Source organism: Numida meleagris, chromosome 1 (assembly GCF_002078875.1).
Source record: "Numida meleagris isolate 19003 breed g44 Domestic line chromosome 1, NumMel1.0, whole genome shotgun sequence".
In the NCBI taxonomy this organism is placed as follows: domain Eukaryota; kingdom Metazoa; phylum Chordata; class Aves; order Galliformes; family Numididae; genus Numida; species Numida meleagris.
In genome coordinates, this window is record NC_034409.1 from 51,527,276 (window position 1) to 51,546,808 (window position 19,533).

The window sequence follows — 19,533 nt, forward strand, 5'->3', positions numbered from 1 at the left end:
AATGGAAAAACTTCTTCCATGCAATTTGTACTTCTGCAGAGGACGGGCTGTGACGTGACACAACTCCAGCGAGCGGCTTCGCCTCGCAGTGGGGCTAGAGCTTTGCTTGGCTGGGGGGACGCGCGCGCTGTAGGATAAGCTGCAATAAAAAGAGCACAGCTGGGCTGGGGGACGGGGCCCCGCACTGGGTGCCAGCAGGACATCCTCCGAGCTCACTTACCCACTGGCATGTGTGGATAGAGGCAGCTGCTGCTGGGAGCTGTTGTCCTGGGTACCATTTCTCCCATCTGGTTTCTGGGGTGGGCCATGGGGTGGAGGAGGCTCGCTGAGCCCCCCCCCCCCCCCCACCTCGGTTTACAGCTCAGCTTACTCTCTCTTACGGTTTCTAACCGCCACGTTTGTCTTGCGTTTAGTTGGAAAGTAATCATGTTATTAAGCTGCAGGGCTTGCGTGTGGTGTTTGAGCCCTGTAGGATGCTGGCATCATCCTCCCAGGCGCTGAGCACTGATCCCTGCTCTGGGTGAGGCGAGGGGCAGAGGGGAGGGCACGGGGCTGTCAGCCCCAGGGGATCAGGGCAATGCTGTCCCTATCTCCAGCCGGTTAAAATGGCCCCGTGGGGCTGGGAGGCCCCGCTGCTGGGGAGAGGAATAGATTTGCTCCTATATTGAGCAAAGAGCTTCAACTTTTGGCATCCACAGCCCGAGTTATTTTAAGCTTGGCTGCAGCTGCCTGCGAGCGGTGACGCTGGTGAGCACCCAGACCTGTCCTGTGTTTATCTGAATGAGGAGCAGAGTGGAGATGCAGCTCTCCTCTGCATTAGGGCTGTCCATCTGCTGGAGGAAGTGCCATAAGCACAGGGCTGGAGCACCGCTCTTTGCTCCATTCTCCTCCATTCCCCTCCCCCTCGCTCTCAGTTTGCCCCATTGCAGTGTTACAGAGCTGCCCTGCACCCACAGACTGTTACAGGCAGGAGATGTACTTAATGCTGTAGCCTGTTGCCAATGCTGCACTGTTTTGTTCATTGTATTTTTTAATCAACAGATTGTAATTTATGCCTATGCAAAGAAAGAAAGAAGACCAAGACAAATAAATTATATCAAAACTGCTGAGAGGTGGGTGGTTGCTTGGTTGGTTTGTGTGTTTGCAGGTGGGAACAGCAGAGAGGTGAGAGCATCATGGCTGTAGCTATTCTTTGTGTGTTCTCATACCCAATCCTTATTTTCCAGCTGCTGTACTGCGTAAAGGAATGCAGGTTTGCACAACAGCCCCTCTTACGGGCCTGAATTCCTTGGGCCACTTAAACCAAAGCCTGCAGCCTTGCTTGCTGCCTTCTAGCAGTGCTACAGCTCTGTGGTGTGCCCGTGACCCGGGGCTGCCCCAGTCTTGGCTCTCCACCGCACGGTTCCCTGGGAGGCTGCTTTGTGTCTGGGGGAAATCTCTGGCACAAGGACAACGTCCCCGCTCCCCAGAGCTGGCTGGAGCCTACACTCACCAATTACAGAATTGCTAAGCTTGGCCTTTCCCCACCACTGAGGAGCACCACCTCTTACGTAGAGCAAATGCCACAGGGGCTCAGCTACAGCAATCCTCTGGACTTTGCTCCCTGCTGCAAGCGCGGCCTCCTCCTGCAGCCAGCAAAGGAGAGCAATGCCAGGTGAACATTCAAGCCGCGAGCGCAGCTTTCCCAGAAGGACAAAAAGCCACGTGACAGCCTTGAGCTCGGAACAAACTTTTTTAAAATTTATTTTATAGATCACACCAGCCCGAGTGATCTTTGAATGCTGGTCACAAAAGAGATGGCACCGCCTCCTTCACCCGAACTGAAGTAAACCCTCTTCCAGTCTCAGCAGTCTCCTTCATTTGGAGCACAAGGAATGGAGAAAGAGAACACCGCCGGGGCCCCCCGCCCCCCTCGGAAGCGGAGGGCAGTGAAATCTGATGCACTCGATGCTGCGACAGGGCCAGGACGAACGCAGCAGGCCCTCGTGCCCTGCTTAGCCACACTTCACACCCTCACAATGCGGGTGCTATTAGTGTTGTAGCCGCCTATGGTTCCCCCCTCTCCAGGAGAGCGCTGGTGTTTAGGCACATAGCTGGGAAAGGACCGGCTGACCTCCCCGTGCTCAGGCCGCTACAGTCTCTAAGGCAAAGTACCTCCCCTCCGTGGTGTTCCTCACCTCACCACGCTGCTTAATGCTCTTGGAGCGCCGACATCCGCAGCAGGAGATGAGCTCTTCCCTCTCAAGCCCTACTGCCTGCTCTCGCTTGGTTGGCATTTGAGCCTAGCTCCAACCTTGGCTTTCCAGCCCACCTGAAACCACGCGGCGAATGGAATGAGCTCTACGCTTCTAGCAAGGAACAGGAAGGGCCCTCTGGAGACAGACTACAACTTTAAAGCCTCCCTCCATTAGGAGTCTTCCGCTGGGGAACAAGGCCCTCAAAGAAACTGAAGGTGACCACGCCAGGTCAGCCCGGGGAGAGCAGCCATCTGCTGGTATCCATCTCCCTCCAGATGGCCCTGCACTCCCACCCACAGGGGGTAACTCCTGTCCTGCAGGCAGCCACCGAGAGGCTGAGTGAGGAGAGAGATGAGAACAAACGGGGAACTGATGGCTCGCACGGCCTGGGGTTAGAAGACATGATGCTGGTAACTCACAGAGCATGCTTGCAGGGCCTTCCCGGAACTAGAATTTGCCATTTACAATCGAATCCATTCAATTAAAGACAGAAAAATGACTGCGTACTTCCAAACCTGAAAGCACTTCTCTAAGTTTGGTCCCTCTTTGGCCAAGAGGGAAGAAGACAAATCGTATCATTTCTACCACCGCAAAGTTGGGCCAGGGAGTTCTAGAAAACACTGAGGAAATCCTGGAGCAAACAAAATCAAGGCGAGGTCGTCTTTACCTGGTGTCTGTTCCAAACGTGTGCTTCCACCCGTGGGGTCTCTGTCCGTCGAGGTGAGAAGGCTCTTTCTCTGGCTCAAGGGACGGACCGAGTGCTCCTGCACAATATTGTTAATACTGTTCACTGAGCTGCCACAGCCAAGAGAGGCAGGTAGGATTTGCTCCAAAAAGCACCCAACAGACAATAGGAAAAGCAGGATGGGAAGGGGATCAGGATGGGCAAACCACTGCCCATTTAACTCCGCCTCTAAAAAAAAATCTTAACTGCTACTAATGCATTTGAGAATGATATTTAGTATGGGATTCCTCAACTTAAGATCGAGAACTGCTTTTCAATTTCTTTCCCTCTTAGACCTCCAGCTAATGAATCTTTTCTTGCCATCATCTCCTTCAAATCTCTGTCACTACAACCTGAAATTAAAACCACTTATAAATCGGTTAAGACGGGGGAGAACTCAGAAACATATTTGGCATGTGGCCACAGCAGTGAGGAAACAATGCCATAGAGAGTCATCCTAAACAAGGAGTTTCAACCACTGCAAGTCTGCAATTTCAGGTGTTTGACAGCCTCAGGATCTGAGATAGATAGCATGTGGGAGAGAGCAGCAAGTCCTGCAGACAGAACGGGGGTGAGGGAGGAGGGAGGCAGCTAACTGGCTCTTCTTGGCTCTATCCAGTCTCTCCTCTCATCTTCATGCACACAAAATATAATAAAAACTAATAAGAATAAAAACTAAGCCCATGATGTACAAAAATGTGTCGACAGGGGGAGGAGGAAGGTGTCAGTTACTCAGTTCTGTGTCTTATCACCTTCATTAGCTTATAAGTTAATGTTCCTCTCCGTCTTCTCCTTTGAGGAGAAAGGAAGATTCTTCTGCAGCCAGTCAGCTGGGATGGGTTTTGGTTTGAGCTGCTCTGGATCTTTTGGATAAGAAATGAAGGGAAGGGGAGGAATTCCTCCTCCGGAGGAGGAGTAAGAAATTTAGCAGCCGCTGGCAGGAGTCACACAGGCTCCCTGAGACTTCACTTTATGGCGCTGACCTCCTCGTCGCCGGCCTCCTCCTCCAACTTTTGACTGAAAAAGAAGGAGAGACATCTTAGTGCGCAGTGACCTCTACATCAGGACATCAACATAGCAGGAGTCCAACGCACACATCCAGATACCGGGATGGTGGCTGTGACTGATGGGCTGCTTACCGCTGCAGGAAGGAAAAAACGCAGACGCACCGTGACGGAAGGAGGGAAGAGACAGACAGACACACTACGAAGCGTGGGCCTTTGAGCTGGGGAGGACCTGATTTCCCAATATTCTGGATGCTTAACTCCTCTAGGAGTCAGCAGGAGCCACAGAGCTCAGCATTTGGGCAACTGAGATCTCAGATTCCCTTGGCTTTGTGGGGAATGGAAGGAGGGCCCCCCTCCCAGCACTCTCTTGCTAGCACGACTCTGTCCCCAGACTCCAGCCAGCAAACCCACCACTCTCATTCAAAGTAGCCAAATACCTTGTTGCCCTCACGGACGTGGGGCTCTTCATCCAGTGCAGGCTGATGGGAAGCATCGAGGAGAGAGAGACAGAGATCAGCAAGAGCAAAAGCAACACAGACTCTCAGGGGCAGGGACCAAACAAGCTGGAAGCTTTTCCTATAACCACAGTGATTCCACAACAAGGTGACGAGCAATCAATGAGAAGCCACAAGCATAGACACAGGAAAGAACCTCTACCAGAGGGCTCCCTTTCAGAAGCCAGCCTGGCTCAGAAGGCTGACACTTGACCAATGGCAACTTCTACAGTTAAAATTAAAAGGGAGAATGCTGACCAAGACTCCCGACAGTCAGTTTCTGAACCTTTTGCTGCTTACCAGGTAAGCACAGTGAAAGGGGATAATCTGTGTAATAAAGCTGACAAATAACTCCTAAAGCTTGCAGTTACAATGGAGTTTCTGTTCCTTTGACAGCTGGGTATCCTTCTTGGAAAAAACAAGCTGAAAAGTCCTAACCAACAGGGCAACTTGGACAAATCTGTCTAGAAAGTGAAAGGCTTTTCCTCAGGATCATAATATATCCCAAGCTGGAATCCAACTCCTGCTGGAGTCCAACTCCTGGCTCCAGAAAGGAGCACCAAAAAACCAGACTGTATCCTTCTCCTTGGATATCTTCATCTTCTTTCCTTGAGCTGTGCCTGATACCACCACCTGTGTTGTAGTTTCTCTAGTGTGGGGGTGCTCCATCTCTCATTCAGACAGCACAGATCCATTCTGTGAGTGCTTTTTAGATGCTTTGCTACTTCAGCTACTGGGCGTATGGAGGAACTGTTCCACCACGAGCACAGTGAAGCAGTGAGACATGCTGCAAAGTGGGGTTACACAGCCTTACCCCTGAGGACCAATTTTAAGTGTCCCAGGTCCCTACACTGCTTGCTGCTGAAAGGTCAGCCGTGAAGAGTCATCCAGTCATCAGATAATTCTGATTTTTGCCGTGAGACTATTTATATTCCCACTTGCTTCAGCCACACATTGAGTCCCAAGGTGAGTGCGATGAGAGAATAACAGTTGTGCTTTAGAGCACCTTTCCTCCAACAGCTGGAAAACAGGAGGCAAAGAGCTAGAAAAGACAAGCTGCTTCCCTCACTTACCGATGGCTGCAGGGCAGTAGGTGTTGGTGGTGCTGCGGCTGTTGAGGGGGGCTCATCCCCCACCATTGGGCCCCCAGTTGCCATCCCAACTGGAGGAACACCATCCTCTCGTTTTGTAAGAGCTCCCTTCTTTGTTGACTGCATCTTGATCTGCTGTGGCTTGGAGTTCATCGGGGAGTTATTGGTGGTCTGGAGTAACTGCGTATCGCAAAGGGAGACGACACAAGCGACATTAAAATTGCTAGGCCAATCTGTTAAGGTTCAGTGTCATTTTTTAACAAAAAACCCCGGGAGAATTAATAGCAACATATATTGGGAGAAGAATGCAGACAGCAGCTGTTCAAAGAAATCCTGATCTGCCCTTCAGAATCCCTATGGGGCTGGAAGTGCCACTCAGATGACATGCCACACAGACCTCCACCATGTGAATCAAAGGGACCAGCTGGAAGCTCTCAGAAAGAGACCGAGCCTTAAGAACCAGAGGCATCTGGCTCACCCCCTATCTTCTCATCCCCTCCTTCGTACCAGCCAAGACCCACCACACAGCAAAGCATATTGGTCATCTGCAACCCACGTCAGGACTGATTTCTGTGATGGAAGGACAGCCTCCTCCCTCAATTCTCCAGAGCTATTGGGATTCTCCTGCTGGCTTTTCAGCGACAAAAGCAGCGAATGGGCAAAAAAACCTCAGACTCTTTGGCCTTTACCTTAGTGATGGTACCCACAGCTTTGGTGCGGCCTTCACGGAAGACCAGGCGCTGGTCTATATGCAAATACTCTGGGGTTTTGATGAAGCGAAAGTGCACTGTGGCTTTGTCCCCTGTCCGCAGGCAGTCCTTGTCCATGCTGAGAATTGTGGCTGTCTGACGGATGCTGCCACAATGCACTGCGAATGTAATGCACAAAGGCTTTCAACAACCGGTGCCATTAGTGGAATGTGCTTCAGAAAGACATCTAAGGCAGCTCTTGCTACTTTACAACTAACAGTGCTGAGTTTGACGTGTGAAAATTGACTCTATACCATAGCCTATATGCGTCACACGTCTGCCTTTGTTCAGTTCTCAAAGAGAAAACACATGTGAGATAAAACAGTTGCCTTCAGATGGAGACTTTATGAAGCACCTTTAACAGAATCCTACGTGCCAAGCAGCTGGGCTAGAGGGCCAGACCCAAAATGAGTCTATCTGCACTGGAAGATTAAGAATCTTTGCACCACAGAGATATAGCTCAGGCAGGCTACAAAAACCCTTGGAGTCACAGATCTCCTTTTTACATATTTCTCCCCATTACTCTTCTCAGTCTCTTCCCTCCTGTCTCTCTAACGGATTGCTGGGGCAGCTAAAGGAAAAACTCAGACTTCTGTTCAGGTTGACGGAGCCATCAGGACTGAAAAGGCTAAAGCTGATGTAAACTACCACTGGGAAACACAGCTGAGCCTGCACTCTGACACATACCCATGGCCTGATACCGTGGGCTGATGGTGGTGGGGTGATGGAGCACCAGAATCTCTGCTTCAAACTCCCATGACGCTTGTGGATTCAGGCGAGGTGACACCATTACCATGCCTTTCCGGATGGAAGAACGCTTGATCTGAAAAGCAGAGACCCAAAAAAAGCTCAGCATGATTCTCTGGAGAAGAAATTTGCTTCTCTGGATGACTGCATCCAGAAGGATCCGGAGGGATTTCACAGATATTAACTCATGCACAAAAAAAGGCCAAGCAAGTGCAATTTAGCAGTAGGCAACGGCGTTATGCAAAGGTTGCAAAAATCAAGTTCAGCTGAAATTTCTGAGGACATCTTACTCATACAACTTATGCAGTTGCAGCACAGAGACTTTTCTTGCTTTGTTACACATCTCCAACGCTATTCCTCATTGCCTTGGGTCCCGCTGCTCTAAGCTGGCACCTGTCAGGTGGAACATGGGACCTACCGGGTTTCTATGGGGTTTTACTGTGCCACAAAATGAGGCAGCTGAGGTTTGCAGAAGCAGCCCAGTAGCAGCTGATCCTCAAGAGCACTCTGAAGTTACGGGGGTAGCTCCTATTCTGGGGGTCTTGAGCAGATCATCTCACCTTTTTCAAAGCAAAGGAGGCAGTCTGGCCTCCCCGCACTTCTTTGACAGGCATTCTCTTGCGGTGGATGGATTTGACAGCAATAGGCAGGAAGTTGCCAAGTGGATCTGGCCCCAGCAGCAAGGTGTCATTCAGCTTGATTAGGCCTCTCAGTGTCGTCCCAGACACAACCGTTCCTACCCCCTGTGCCAGAAAACAAACACCAGTAATGAAGGTTACTCAACCACACTCATGGACGAGCTCTAGAACATCCCTCCTTAGATATGATACCCGCTTCAACCTAAAACACACAGTGGAAAATTCCTCCAAATGCCAAGTCCCTTACCGGGACAGAGTAAGTATCATCTATCTGGAATTCTGCTGGTTCTTCTTCCCTGTAACTGGTCCGTGGAGACAAGAGATTAAGAAACATCTTCAGCAAATCTAGGTTCTCCCCGGTGACATTTGAAATCTGGAAAATTGGACACATCCTGTAAAGGGAAATTGATGAAAATTGAGTTAGTTTGCCTCCCTGCCTGGGATTCCACATGGAGGGAGACATCCAAAATCTTGGACTGTATTCAACACACAGTGCTAGGAAGGGAGAGCCTGGCAAGCAGTCAGATGTACAACACCCCATCTTTGAAACCCTACGACACCGCCTCTGTCTTCTAATGACATTCAGGAAAAGGTGTAAGGTTCCAGGACTGAAGGAAGCTGAGTACCCTGCAGACTGCCCAGAAGCAGCCTCTCATTTCTGCCTCAGAGGGGTGCGCAAGCAGGTCAGGTCGATCTCAGAACACATTCTTGGGGAATCAACACACCACATGGCAAACACAACCTGAACACATCTAGACAATGGGACTCTCTCTGAATCTTCTCACCCAGTCTCCAGATAGGATTGAAAGAGAAACAACTCTCTTCTACTCCCATTACCTCTCTGAGCTGAAGTTGGAGGCTGTTACAATGACATCATCCTTGCTCTGAACCAGCACGGGAATCTTCCTGCACCCTGGGGACTTCAGCAGTCGCTGTAACAGCTTCAGGGTTTCTTAAAGGGTGAAACGAATATTGTTAGGGCAGCATCTCCCGCCTTTACAAATCACTTTTGCTGGCTTTCCCGAAGGGAGGCTGGCACTCTTGCCACTAATAGACAGGAGAAGGTGGCCAAAGGTGTGCGAGTGCTACTGTGAGTTTGCTACAGCCAAGGTGGGATTTAGGAGCCATTCCATCTTCTATTTCATGCCTGCTGCCAAGCGACAGACACAGATATTTGCAGCTACAAGTGCAATGCGGTGAAGTTTTATAGCTGTCTATTAAGGAGCTTTAAGTAGTTATAAAATACTTCCTCTTCCTAGAAAGGCTTCCTCATACCGGAGAATATGTGTATTAAAAATCAATTTTGACCAAACAAACCTCAAAAGACTTTGGCTGGCAACCAACCTACCACAGAAGATCAGAGAAGCATGAGAAGGGTAAAGATCATCATTAAAGACTATGACAACGTAGATCCAGATCCAGAAGTAACTATTCTGAGACAAATCTCCCAGCTCCCAGCTTTGAATTCCCCCTTTTTAATTTATGTTCTAAGCCTCCTATCTGTCATCCAGCAGGGGCAATACCTGACACACTAGCACCAGTCTCCTGCAAAGTGCCTTACAACAAGAGGAAAGAAAACAAAAGGCTGATACGGGTTTAAAAGAGCAAGTCATCCAATTGTCCTCCAATTAAATGGTTTTTGTGAACAAATGATTGCCAGTGAGAGAGTAATGTTTTGGATACAAACATCTAATCATGCCATCTGCTCTTCACAGATACATTTGAGCCAAACCTAGTGTCTATTTAATTTAAACAGAACATGACACAGGAGAGGCTTCTCCCAAGAGCAGCTCTTCTCTCCTCACTGAGCCAAACATTCTCCTTCCTCCCCAGTCATTATGTTATTACTCAGGCCTTGCATGTATTTCACAAACTTATTATAGAAATATTCAATTTATCTTTTGATTGAATTGAATTTTGATGCTTCTGTTTCCCTGAAACATAACTCAGGATTTTTACAAAAACGAGCTGACCACAGACAGCACTGGGAGCACCCGCTTTCCTGATCCTCAGGAACTGCTTATCAAAAAAAAAGCACCACTCCGATTAACCACAGCACATTCTTGAAGGTGTGAGAACGCATCAGGGGAATTTTAAAGGTAAGAGTTGGTCACACTCTGAAAAAACATGTCAAGCAGGTTAAAGGGCCACTGCTGGGGTCCCGAGGAAGTTGCTAGCCCCTGCTGCTCATTGCCATCCCTCGCCTGGGCCTCTTCCAGTCCTGCTACCACAGTTCGCACACGTGGCTGCCTTGAACTGTGATTTATTGTGTGTTGATGGCTGGTCAGACAAAGGAAGGAGCTGCTGAAGTGATGCCAGTCTATCTGAGAAGTGCCCAGGTAAGCAGCTGCCCCTTTGCCTAGCAGCTGCCAGAGAACAAGACTAACCACAGCTTAAGATCACATCCAAACTGTGGGTAAGAAGCAGCAAATTTCAAGAGAACTTCCAGACTTTCTCTCCAGGTTTGAACACCCACAGAGAAAACAAAAACCACAACCCTACCTGTACACTTTTCCCCTTAGAGCTCAGTTAAACAAAATCCTATAGCAGACACTTTTTTGTTGCCCAGCTGAGCCCCTCCAACCAGGGTAACTCTGAAATGGTGACTACAAGCAAACTGCCTTGCAAATGGGCAAGGGAAGTAAAAAGTTTAGATTTCTGGAAGGTGTTTAAGATGCAGTCAAAACCAGACAAAGCAGCCTTCCTCCAGCAATAATTCCTCAACCCAAATGGAGGACAATGGCACATTCAGAGGTAAGGAACATGCCTGGAGAGAGCATGTAGGACTTACCTTGTAGGATGTTGGCTGGGCACATGTCGATCTTGGTCACCACAACAAAGACAGGAACGTTGAGTGCAAGTGCCAGGCCCAAGTGCTCCTTGGTCATTCCCACAATCCCAGCATTACTGCCAACCTACAGCAGGGATACAAAGCACATGGATGTCAGTGCTCCTCCTCCAGTGTTCCTCCTGCAGCAAGCTGGGTTACAGAGAACGTCTTGCATCAGACACGCAGTAGGCTATGATCAGGCTGTAGACATGGCAGTGGGACCAAATGAGGAGACCCTGCTCACTTCAAATGCTCAAAGGTATCGGCTAAGGAATCATTTCTCCACAGCTCTAACCAGGTGCTCAGGAGTCTAGAAAGCTTCCACTTTCCAAGAATCACACATCCTGGACCTCTTTGTGACTGACAATCCTGGGGAACTTGTCCCAGAACCCTGGCTAGATACTCCTGGCAGCAGCTCTTCTCCATCCAGGGAGATGCTGCTTCCCTCCACAACCCACGAGGACCTTGAAACAGGAAAGAAGTTGAGGCTGTAAAGCTGCAAACAGCACTCTTTCTGCAGATAATCTTTCTTGCCATATATCCTTCTTGCTACCTACCATAAGCATGCAGAAGTCAGGTAAATGGCCGGTCATGCCAAAGACGGTGGTTTTCAGGTACTTTTCATGACCAGCCAGGTCAATGAAAGTAATGACCTTGGTGGATTTCTCACAGATCTTTGTCCACTCCAAGCTGCCACCATGGCTGTCGGGCTTGTTCACCACGTTGCCCTCGCTGTCGAAGCCCAGGATGTCATTGCCCACGCTGCTGGTGCGGCCTGACTCAATCTCATGCTTATGGCGGAATAGCTTTTGCCGAGCAAAGCCTCGGCCATTGTCTAGTTCACCGTGTGTCAGGACACCCAGCAAGGTGCTCTTTCCTGCATCCACATTGCCAACCACCGCTACCCTGAAGGGAAAAGGAAAAAGGAGCCTGTTAAAATCTGATACCTGAAGAAACAAACTGCAAACACCACTGCTCCTGCAAATAAATATTTATTCTCCCTAACCTGCAAGCAGAAATTTAAAAATGTTGGACCTCTAAAGCAGAGCAGAGATTCTTTCATAGATCCCAGTTCACTGGGAGCACTGCATTTGGAGCACTGAATCCAGAATAGTTTGGTGCATATACAGAATATCTCTTCTACTCCTAGTCTCTACAGTCAAACACAGGTACTGTGGCAGTTCAAAAGTCTCAATCTCAGCTTGGGCTAGAATCTCTCTACCTTTTTTGTATTCTTCATGTTGCAATAGCGTCACGCGCTAGGGAGGGTGGAGAAATTTAAGTTGTTGTTCCTGCAAAAGGCAAAGCCCAAGCAATAATGAAACCTTCTAGGAGAAGACCCTTTCCTACAGCAATCCCCTTCCTGTTTCTGATAAAGGTGGTGATTATGGCTGTTGGCGAATGGTGGAAATCCATTCCATCCAAGGCCGGGTAGATTCTCAAGTCAAATTACATAAGCTATTAGATATCCACTAAAAGGTGATTTGAATCATCACGGTCTCAGAGTAGAATTGAAACATTAGTCAAAACCCTTGTACTCTTGCAACACGCATCTATGCACACAGATGTGGACATCTGACTCCTTGCTGGAATTCCAGCATACAAAATCCAGATGGGATTCCAGCACAACCATCCCCACGCTGTCACCCAAACAACAGCTCAATAGAAGCAAACCTCCCCTGACAGCGGTGTGCAAAAAGGACAGCAACAACAACAAAAAGGAGACTTCATTAGCAAGGAGCGGTCAAGCTGAATTCCTTTTGCTGGGCAACTACAGCTGGACTCAAATCAGCGTTGCTGGCTCAGCATCACGACTGCTCCCAGGGTAAGAATGCAGCAGGGCCGCTGACTAACCCTGTCTCCACCCGGCTCCTCACCTGACCTCCAGGAAGTCGTTGTCACCCACACGTTTCCGAACGAGGTAGTCCCGCACCTTGCCCCCTGCCTCCTGGTGCTCCCGCAGGAGGATCACGTCGGCCTCGATCTGCTCGGCCATGCTCTTCAGCGTGGCATAGGATGCTTCCATGTCTGCCTCGCTCAGACCGTACTCGGTCCCATCTGGTGTGAGGTTGAGGAGACAAAGGACAGCCCGTGAGCGTCAGCACGCAACGGCAGGCAGCAATTTCATCCTGCTTGGCACTTGCACACGGATCAGGGCTCACGCATGGACCAGAGACATCAACCGTGTGAACAGAACAAACCTCCTTTGCGAAAGAGTATAAAGGATGGTCTTCGTTTTAAGTCCTAAAATATACTAGCAACACACCATCTTTCACCTACAAGAGTTTTCCTTGCTATTGCTACAAACAAGAAAAATCTCCTTCAGTCTGATAGGGAATCAACTCTCACGTTGCAATAGAGGAAAAACCACTGCAAAAATGAAAGCTCTGACTGGAATATCATCGTGGTTAACCAGTGAACATGGAAGCAATTTAAACTATCAGCTTACTTCAGAACAAACACGTACCAGCTCCACTTTTCTGCAAATCTGGCCCGCGCAGCAATTCCTTTAGCCCCCACATGCTCCAGTTAAAACAAGGTTTTTGGCCTGCCTCACTGCCTTCATCCTTGTGCTTGGAAGAAATGTTGACAAGAACATGAGGCAGGGAAAAAAAGGAGGCAAACTTGCTTCTTTCTGCACAGCTCACCCCAGCAAAGCGCTGACAGTCAGAGAAAGCCAGTGGCAATCACCCAGCCACTTGAAAGGCCACCAGAGCTCTCAGCTGCTCTCCTACCCTAGCTACTCAGAAGCTGTGCAGATCTCAGGCCAGAATCTCCTCTGTGGGTAAGAAACCAAGCAAACAAAGGAAGGTGGAGCGACACATTGCACCTGGATGACCAAAACTACTGCCGTGCAGTCACTGACGTGCACGGCTGACTCATCCACTGGTAAGCAATAACTGCACTTTGCATGGACTAATCAGCATTTCAGCCACTGCACAGCTCTACAACACGTAGAGCAGCTGGGAAGTTTTTCATAAGCAAACTAAGAAGTTGTGGAAAGGTGGGGAAAACAAGAAGCATCATGGTTGGGATTCTGGGTCATAGAAGTAGAGGATGGGGGTAACAGCTAAGAGAGAACAGGTATTTGTCAATGCTGATGTAGCAAGGAGCCCCAGCAGCCTTCCCTGGCCTCTCAGTCATCTCACCCATGATGATCAAAAATACAGACACTCAAATGCAATGAGAAAGTGGAGGGATATCTTTTTTTTTTCCTCCTATTGGATGCTGTTTCCAATAGCCCCTATCTACGGAAAAGAACCCCACCTTCCTCAGCTACGCAGTAGCCTGAAATAAAGTCAGAAGTTTTACCTCCTGTTTTAAGAAACAAACACCTATTTTAAGTACATCATTGCAACAACAACCTGTTAACACACCCATAAGTTGTTCTAGAAGAGAAAGCATTTACTAGCCTGACTAGCTAGATCTCCCTGCAGATGTGGTTATCAGGAAGACCACGGGCTCAGAATACACGTAGGAAGCTTGTCTGGCACAAAAGCATTCCCTTGAAGTTGGCTGCATGACCACTGCCCATCTAATCCTGGCTTCTCTTCTATGTTGGCTGCTTTGTGAGACACCAAGAAAACCTGAAAAGCAAACAGTGCTGAGGTAGCACGATTCCCTCCATTACTGCAGCCAACCCTAGCACTGATGACCATGGTTTCATATTCTTCCTCAGGCATAGTAACCTGCAGAACATTTGCTTACAACTTGATATTCAATAGATATTTAGCATACTTTAAGTATGTCTTTAGCCTTATGATAGCCACAGACAACTCATTTTGCATTCAGAAATTTGCATTTCAAAGCAAGACCACGCACGGTACTGTTTTATCGGCATCAGATGCAAATGTTCCAGTGGTGAAAAAGAACAAAAAGGTAGCCCACCCTGAACTGCTAAAATCTGCAAAGGCAAATGCATGCAGTCACAGCCGAGTGAACATGGCACAAAGACCTCATGTTCAGAAAACATAAGCCTGCCTCTCCACAGTAGAGGCACACACTAACAAAGAAAGTCAGCGGTCTATATTTTGGCCATCTGAAGTACCTTAAACATACACACCTGTGGGGTAAAAATATCAGTTACAACGGAGAAGTGAACAAGACACAACATGGCCTTCATCAGACAACAAGGAAGCCTGCACTCAAATTGGTTTTACAACGTCACATCCATGATCTTTGGACGGTGTGCTCAGAAAACGTAGGCCTTGCTTCCAAAAAGAATCTGTATGATTTTATACAAGAAGTGCGTAAGATGGCCTTCTGTTATAAGGTTTCCACGTTACTCTGGAGGAGGGTCATCTTCAACAGCAGTCACAGAGGTTATAAATTTCTCTTGTTACCCCGAGGAAGCCGTACTGACCTGATCCCTGCCCGATGACATAGATGGTCTCCCCGCATCCCTCATCGATCCTCTCCGACATCTGCCGCAGCAAGCTGTCGTACTGCTCTGAGGTCGGACTCACCATCACCAGCTGGAAAAGAGATTAAATACCCAATGTGCAGATGTCAAGGAAAAAAAAAAACCCATCAAAACCCACTTCCGTTAGGAGGCCAATCAAACAGCGTGCTTTACTGAAAGAGGAAGGCTCTTTTTCAAGGACTGCTTTCTGGCATTCTCTGTGTATGTGTGTGCATGCTTGTTTTTTTTTTTTTTTTAGGACAGCTTTGCTGACAACTATTTCCTTGTGACACTGCACCAGATTGTCTGAGCTCAGAGCTCATTTACATTGGAAGGTTTAACTTCAAAGCAAGTAAGAATACCAAGCACCTCATTTTGAAGCAACCGATGTTTAAAAGCCACACGTAAGTGAACATCCCACTTCAACTTCCATGTAATACGTTTCCATGCAAGGAAAGCAGAAAGGGGATGAGGGATTTCCTCTAAACAAGTACCATAGGTGGGCACTTCTGCTGTTCCTCCACAACAGGAAGCTCTGCAGACCCACTGTAGGGCACACGTAGGCAGCAAAACCTACAGCTCCATGGGTACGTGCTGCTATGCCACCCTACAGCACTCAATGAAATCTATACTTCCACCACCTCCTCTTACATACATGCACCAAAAGCACAGCCAGAAAGATATATTTCCCTCCACTGTGCACCCAGACCAGTGTGAAATTGGTGCAAGATTTGCCTAAAGCATATGGCTTACAGCAGTTCACAATGGTTACATCTGCAGGCCTGACCTCAAACAGCCTGACTTGCTGGCGCAGCTAACAAAATGTGTATTCAGCTTTTGCCACCTGCTGCTACATAGGTGATAAAGACCTTCCTTAGAAATTCGGAGCGTAAAGGATCATAGCCAATGCTCAAGCAGCTTTCAAAACCACAGCAATGCGCGCATCTGGAAAAATGGAGCATGGATAGCAAGTGCTAATGAGAGGGCTTACATCAGTCAAAGCAATGCTTTCCTCAGATGTTAGCAGTCATGCAGAACATCAGAACTTCTGCAAGGGACAGAGAGCTGAGAGACAACCACCCTCGTGTACTTGCTCTAGATGCATGCCCTACCTAAGGCTTTGAACTACTTGGCACGGTCCGCAAGGCGGTACAGATAGCAAAGCACTCCAATCTGCAAGGCCACAGTTTTTCTCTTTTGTACTATAAATCACTGAGTTTTGCCTTTATTACTGGTTTGTTCTGGTTTGGTTGGGTTTTGTTTTGTTTTTTTACAGGAGACCACTGGATGTACTAAGAGGAGAACCGGAATCTGCTCAGAGGTTTGACTGGGACAGGAATGAATGGCTGTGTGTTGACATGCGGGGCTTGTTTTGTACAACGAGCACTTTCAGGAAGTCCTGGCAAATCGTCTCACTGCTCAGGCTAGTGAACCAGCACAGGTCAGGGACTCAAGAAGATCTATTAAACAGGCACGCTAACTTCCATTTCTTCAAGTCTCAGCACCAGCTTCATTCTTCTACAAGTCTGAATGCTTCAACAGGGTGTTGACTGAAGTACGAGGCGCATTTCAGCAAAGCAGCTCGCTGCAGCCCTTCTTTATGGGGCTGGGCAGGAGGGCTGTGAGCTCGCAGAGCACAGTACCTGCACACATTCAGGTCGCACAGATCAGAATGCTGTTCCCCATCAGCAATGGTGCTGCTGAAGGGTGTTCCAGGGGGTACACCGCTGCCCCGAATAGCAGGAGTCCTCCAAAGCCTACCTGAGGGCGACGAAGCTTGCAGCTGATATGGTTTAGTGGGATGTCAAGAGAAGGAAGTATAGAACAAGTGGCAGCTTTCATGGATCAGACCTTTCAGCGCTGTTCAGCAGTTCTCGTGGCTGCTTCTGCAGCCTGCAGTCCCCGGCCAGTTTTGCATTTTCCTAGCTCATTGCTACACTTTCCTCGGTGTTTCGAAGATCCCTTTTTGGTCGGAGAGAGGCCCTCTAGGTTTGTTTGTTTTCTTTTCCCACCTTTGAGAAATCCCATCCATGCTTGTACCAGGTTTTCATCAAGTCAAACATCTTCACTTTTGTTCTTTCAACTTTGCCAGACATCAAGCAGCTGACAGCAGAAGTCATGCAGGTCTAGCAATCTCAGAATTCCTACAGGGCAAAAAACCAAAAAAACAGTTATTGTTCTATTCTCACGATCGCAGAAAGAAACACATCTCACAAATTTGGGATGCTGTCTCTAAAGTCCCATCCCAATGTCTGGGAAGGGGTCACGCTTCCCACCTTTCCTTTGATCAGATCTGGGACTAACACACACTGAAGATGGGCAGCAGCTACAGATGTATGAGCTGATTCCAGGGGGCAAGCAGACTGTGCATTCTGCATTATCCATCAGCAAGAAAGACACCATAAGTAATGAATAGCAATTTAAAGCTACTGCTGAGATCAAGCTAAGGTTATAGCGTGAACATTTCTTCAGGCAGTCCTAAGGAAAGACACATCCCCTACTCACAAGGTGAGCAAACTATAAAGGTTAAAGGCAAAACAAATACTAAGCAGCATGCAGCGCTGCTCTACTGGTATGACACAGTCTGACGTTTGGCTGGGAGGCTACCATGAACCACTGGAAAGACAGGGGAAAGACAACCCAACCCTGTAACATTTCAATCTCACACCAACACCTTCTGTAATACCATATTTTGCTTCCTATTTCCTGTAGACATGCATAGTTTGAGTGCTACTAATGTTCTGTTGTCAGCGTAGAACTAATGTATAACGTAAAAAATTCTGGTTCACTAGTAGTTTTGTGAGATATGGTTTTGACCTAAAAGATAAGTACTTCTACAGTGTACTAATATTGAAGGGAAAACAAGCACCTATTATGATTAATGCGATAATGGATTTGTGCTGATGAATGGAACTGTTTGCTTGATCAACTGATAAAGTAGATGTGCTTGATAAGAGAATCCGCAGTGTTGTTCTCTGAGAAGAGCAGAACTCACAGCGAATACACTGGGAAGGGAAACGGGAGAGAACTGTCTCCCACAGTGAGCAGGTGGGCCAGACCGGGACAGAGAGCCAGCAAACAAACTAACTGCAGTGGGAATCACTGTTTGAAGCAGGAAGTGGTGAAAAATAATTCAGGAGGAAAGACGGAGAAATGGGAGGGGAGGGGGAGAGGCCAAGTTAGCTCTTGTGTTCTCACCATATGGGACTGCTGCTTTGAGAACAGAGCAGGGGAGGCAGGGCAGAGCTCACAGCCGTAGCACTCATCCAAGACAGAGATCACAGAATCATTTTGGTTGGAAAAGACCTCTAAGATCACCTGGTCCAACCGCCAGCCCATCCCCACCATGCCCACTGACCATGTCCCTCAGTGCCACATCCACATGGTTCTGGAACATCTCCAGGGACAGTGACCCCACCACCTCCCTGGGCAGCCTGTGCCAGTGCAGCACCACTCTTTCTGAGAAGAGAGGGCAGCAGGTGTATACTGCCGTGCAGAAAAGTCACTAGTAATAGAGGTCAAAATAAAGCTCACCCGTCACTTCCCCTTTGCCCGCAGGTGTCTGGGAGCGGGCGGACGGCTGGCTGGCTGACGACACCGATGGCAGCAGCAGGAGAAGAGCTTTCCTCCCTCTCGGTCAGAGCTCTGGGCTGTTTCCGGCTGTCAGGAATCGGTGACAGTCCTCGGAGACCTGCGTGCTCCTCCACGCCCGCCACATCCAAGACAAAGCGCACACAGGTTGGCGCTGGCATCCCGTATCCACACCTTGCCCAGCTCGATCAGACACAAACAGGTGGCCCAACAGATGCTGAAGTTTTGATTCTCATCCTTCGCTTCCTTACAGGCGATCTTCCGAGCGTTCAGTACAGCCCCACGTCGCGCAGCTCTCCATCGTTCCCTCACAGCCAAAGGTTCCTACACCCGCACACCACGGCTCTCCCTCTTCACTCCCGCACAGAGGGGCCGGGCCCTCGGAGCAAAGGCTTCCACAAAGCCGCCGAACGGGACAGAACTCGAGGAACCCTCGCACAGTTCTTGGTATCTCTACAACCCCCTTCCCGCCAGACGGGACCCTCCGAGGGAAGGCCCAGCCCCTGCCCATCCCCGGGCCCCGTCGGAGCGCCCGCCGCCGGGCCTACCTTACTGGTGAGGTCGATCTCGGGCTCTCCGTTGAGCGCCTCACCGTCCTCCGCCTCGAAAGAAGAGCGCAGGGAGCAGGCGGCCGCCGCCATGCGAGGCCTCCCACCCGGAGAGCCGGGCTCCGGGGCGAACATACAGGCCGGCACAGGGGAGCCCCCCACCGGGGAGCGGCTCCGCTCCGCCGCCATCTTCCCTGCCCCGGCTCTCCGCCCCCGCCCCTCCGCCCCGGGAGGCGCGGAGGCCACGCCCACCGCCCGCCAAGGCGGTGCGCGGGAGAGACAGCCAATGGGAGGGCGGGGGGAGAGGGTAATTAGCCTGTAGTCATGGCGACGGGGGGCGGGGTCGTGGCGGAGGGCCACGCCCCCGCGAAGCGCGCGAAGCCAATGGGAGAAGCACTGCCAGCTCGGCTTGTTTTCTATATATACACACAACAGAGTCCGCTCGACGTGTCAAGTACTTTTCGCCCAATGGGAG

General features: G+C 49.3%; 1 protein-coding gene across 4 annotated transcripts; it reads right to left on the reverse strand.

Annotated features, from left to right (window-relative positions):
- Positions 1,719–19,289, reverse strand: GTPBP1 (GTP binding protein 1). Of its 4 annotated transcripts, XM_021385016.1 has the most exons (13): positions 19,059–19,289; positions 14,881–14,992; positions 12,395–12,575; positions 11,075–11,423; positions 10,479–10,602; positions 8,525–8,639; positions 7,935–8,079; positions 7,610–7,792; positions 6,990–7,125; positions 6,243–6,421; positions 5,536–5,733; positions 4,406–4,447; positions 1,719–3,978 (listed from the first exon to the last, which is right to left on the reverse strand). In XM_021385016.1, exons 1-13 carry the CDS (start codon positions 19,245–19,247, stop codon positions 3,886–3,888), a joined length of 2,046 nt encoding a protein of 681 aa, XP_021240691.1. In that variant the 5' UTR covers positions 19,248–19,289; the 3' UTR covers positions 1,719–3,885. The 4 variants fall into 4 exon arrangements, with proteins under 4 accessions (XP_021240691.1, XP_021240700.1, XP_021240709.1 ...); XM_021385025.1 differs by lacking the exon at positions 4,406–4,447; XM_021385034.1 differs by lacking the exons at positions 1,719–3,978; positions 19,059–19,289 and adding exons at positions 16,681–17,063; positions 18,454–18,589 and having other exon boundaries at positions 3,985–5,733.

What these genes read in the sequence shown, in the direction of transcription:
- GTPBP1 (XM_021385010.1), bottom strand. Translation starts at nt 19,247, where the DNA reads ATGGCGGCGGAGCGGAGCCGCTCCCCGGTGGGGGGCTCCCCTGTGCCG. An exon ending in AGATCGACCTCACCAGTAAG is followed by an intron (nt 14,993 to 19,058) that starts GTAGGCCCGGCG and finishes TCTCTTTTCCAG; the next exon opens with CTGGTGATGGTGAGTCCGAC. An exon ending in CTGACTTCTGCATGCTTATG is followed by an intron (nt 10,603 to 11,074) that starts GTAGGTAGCAAG and finishes TCCCTGCTGTAG; the next exon opens with GTTGGCAGTAATGCTGGGAT.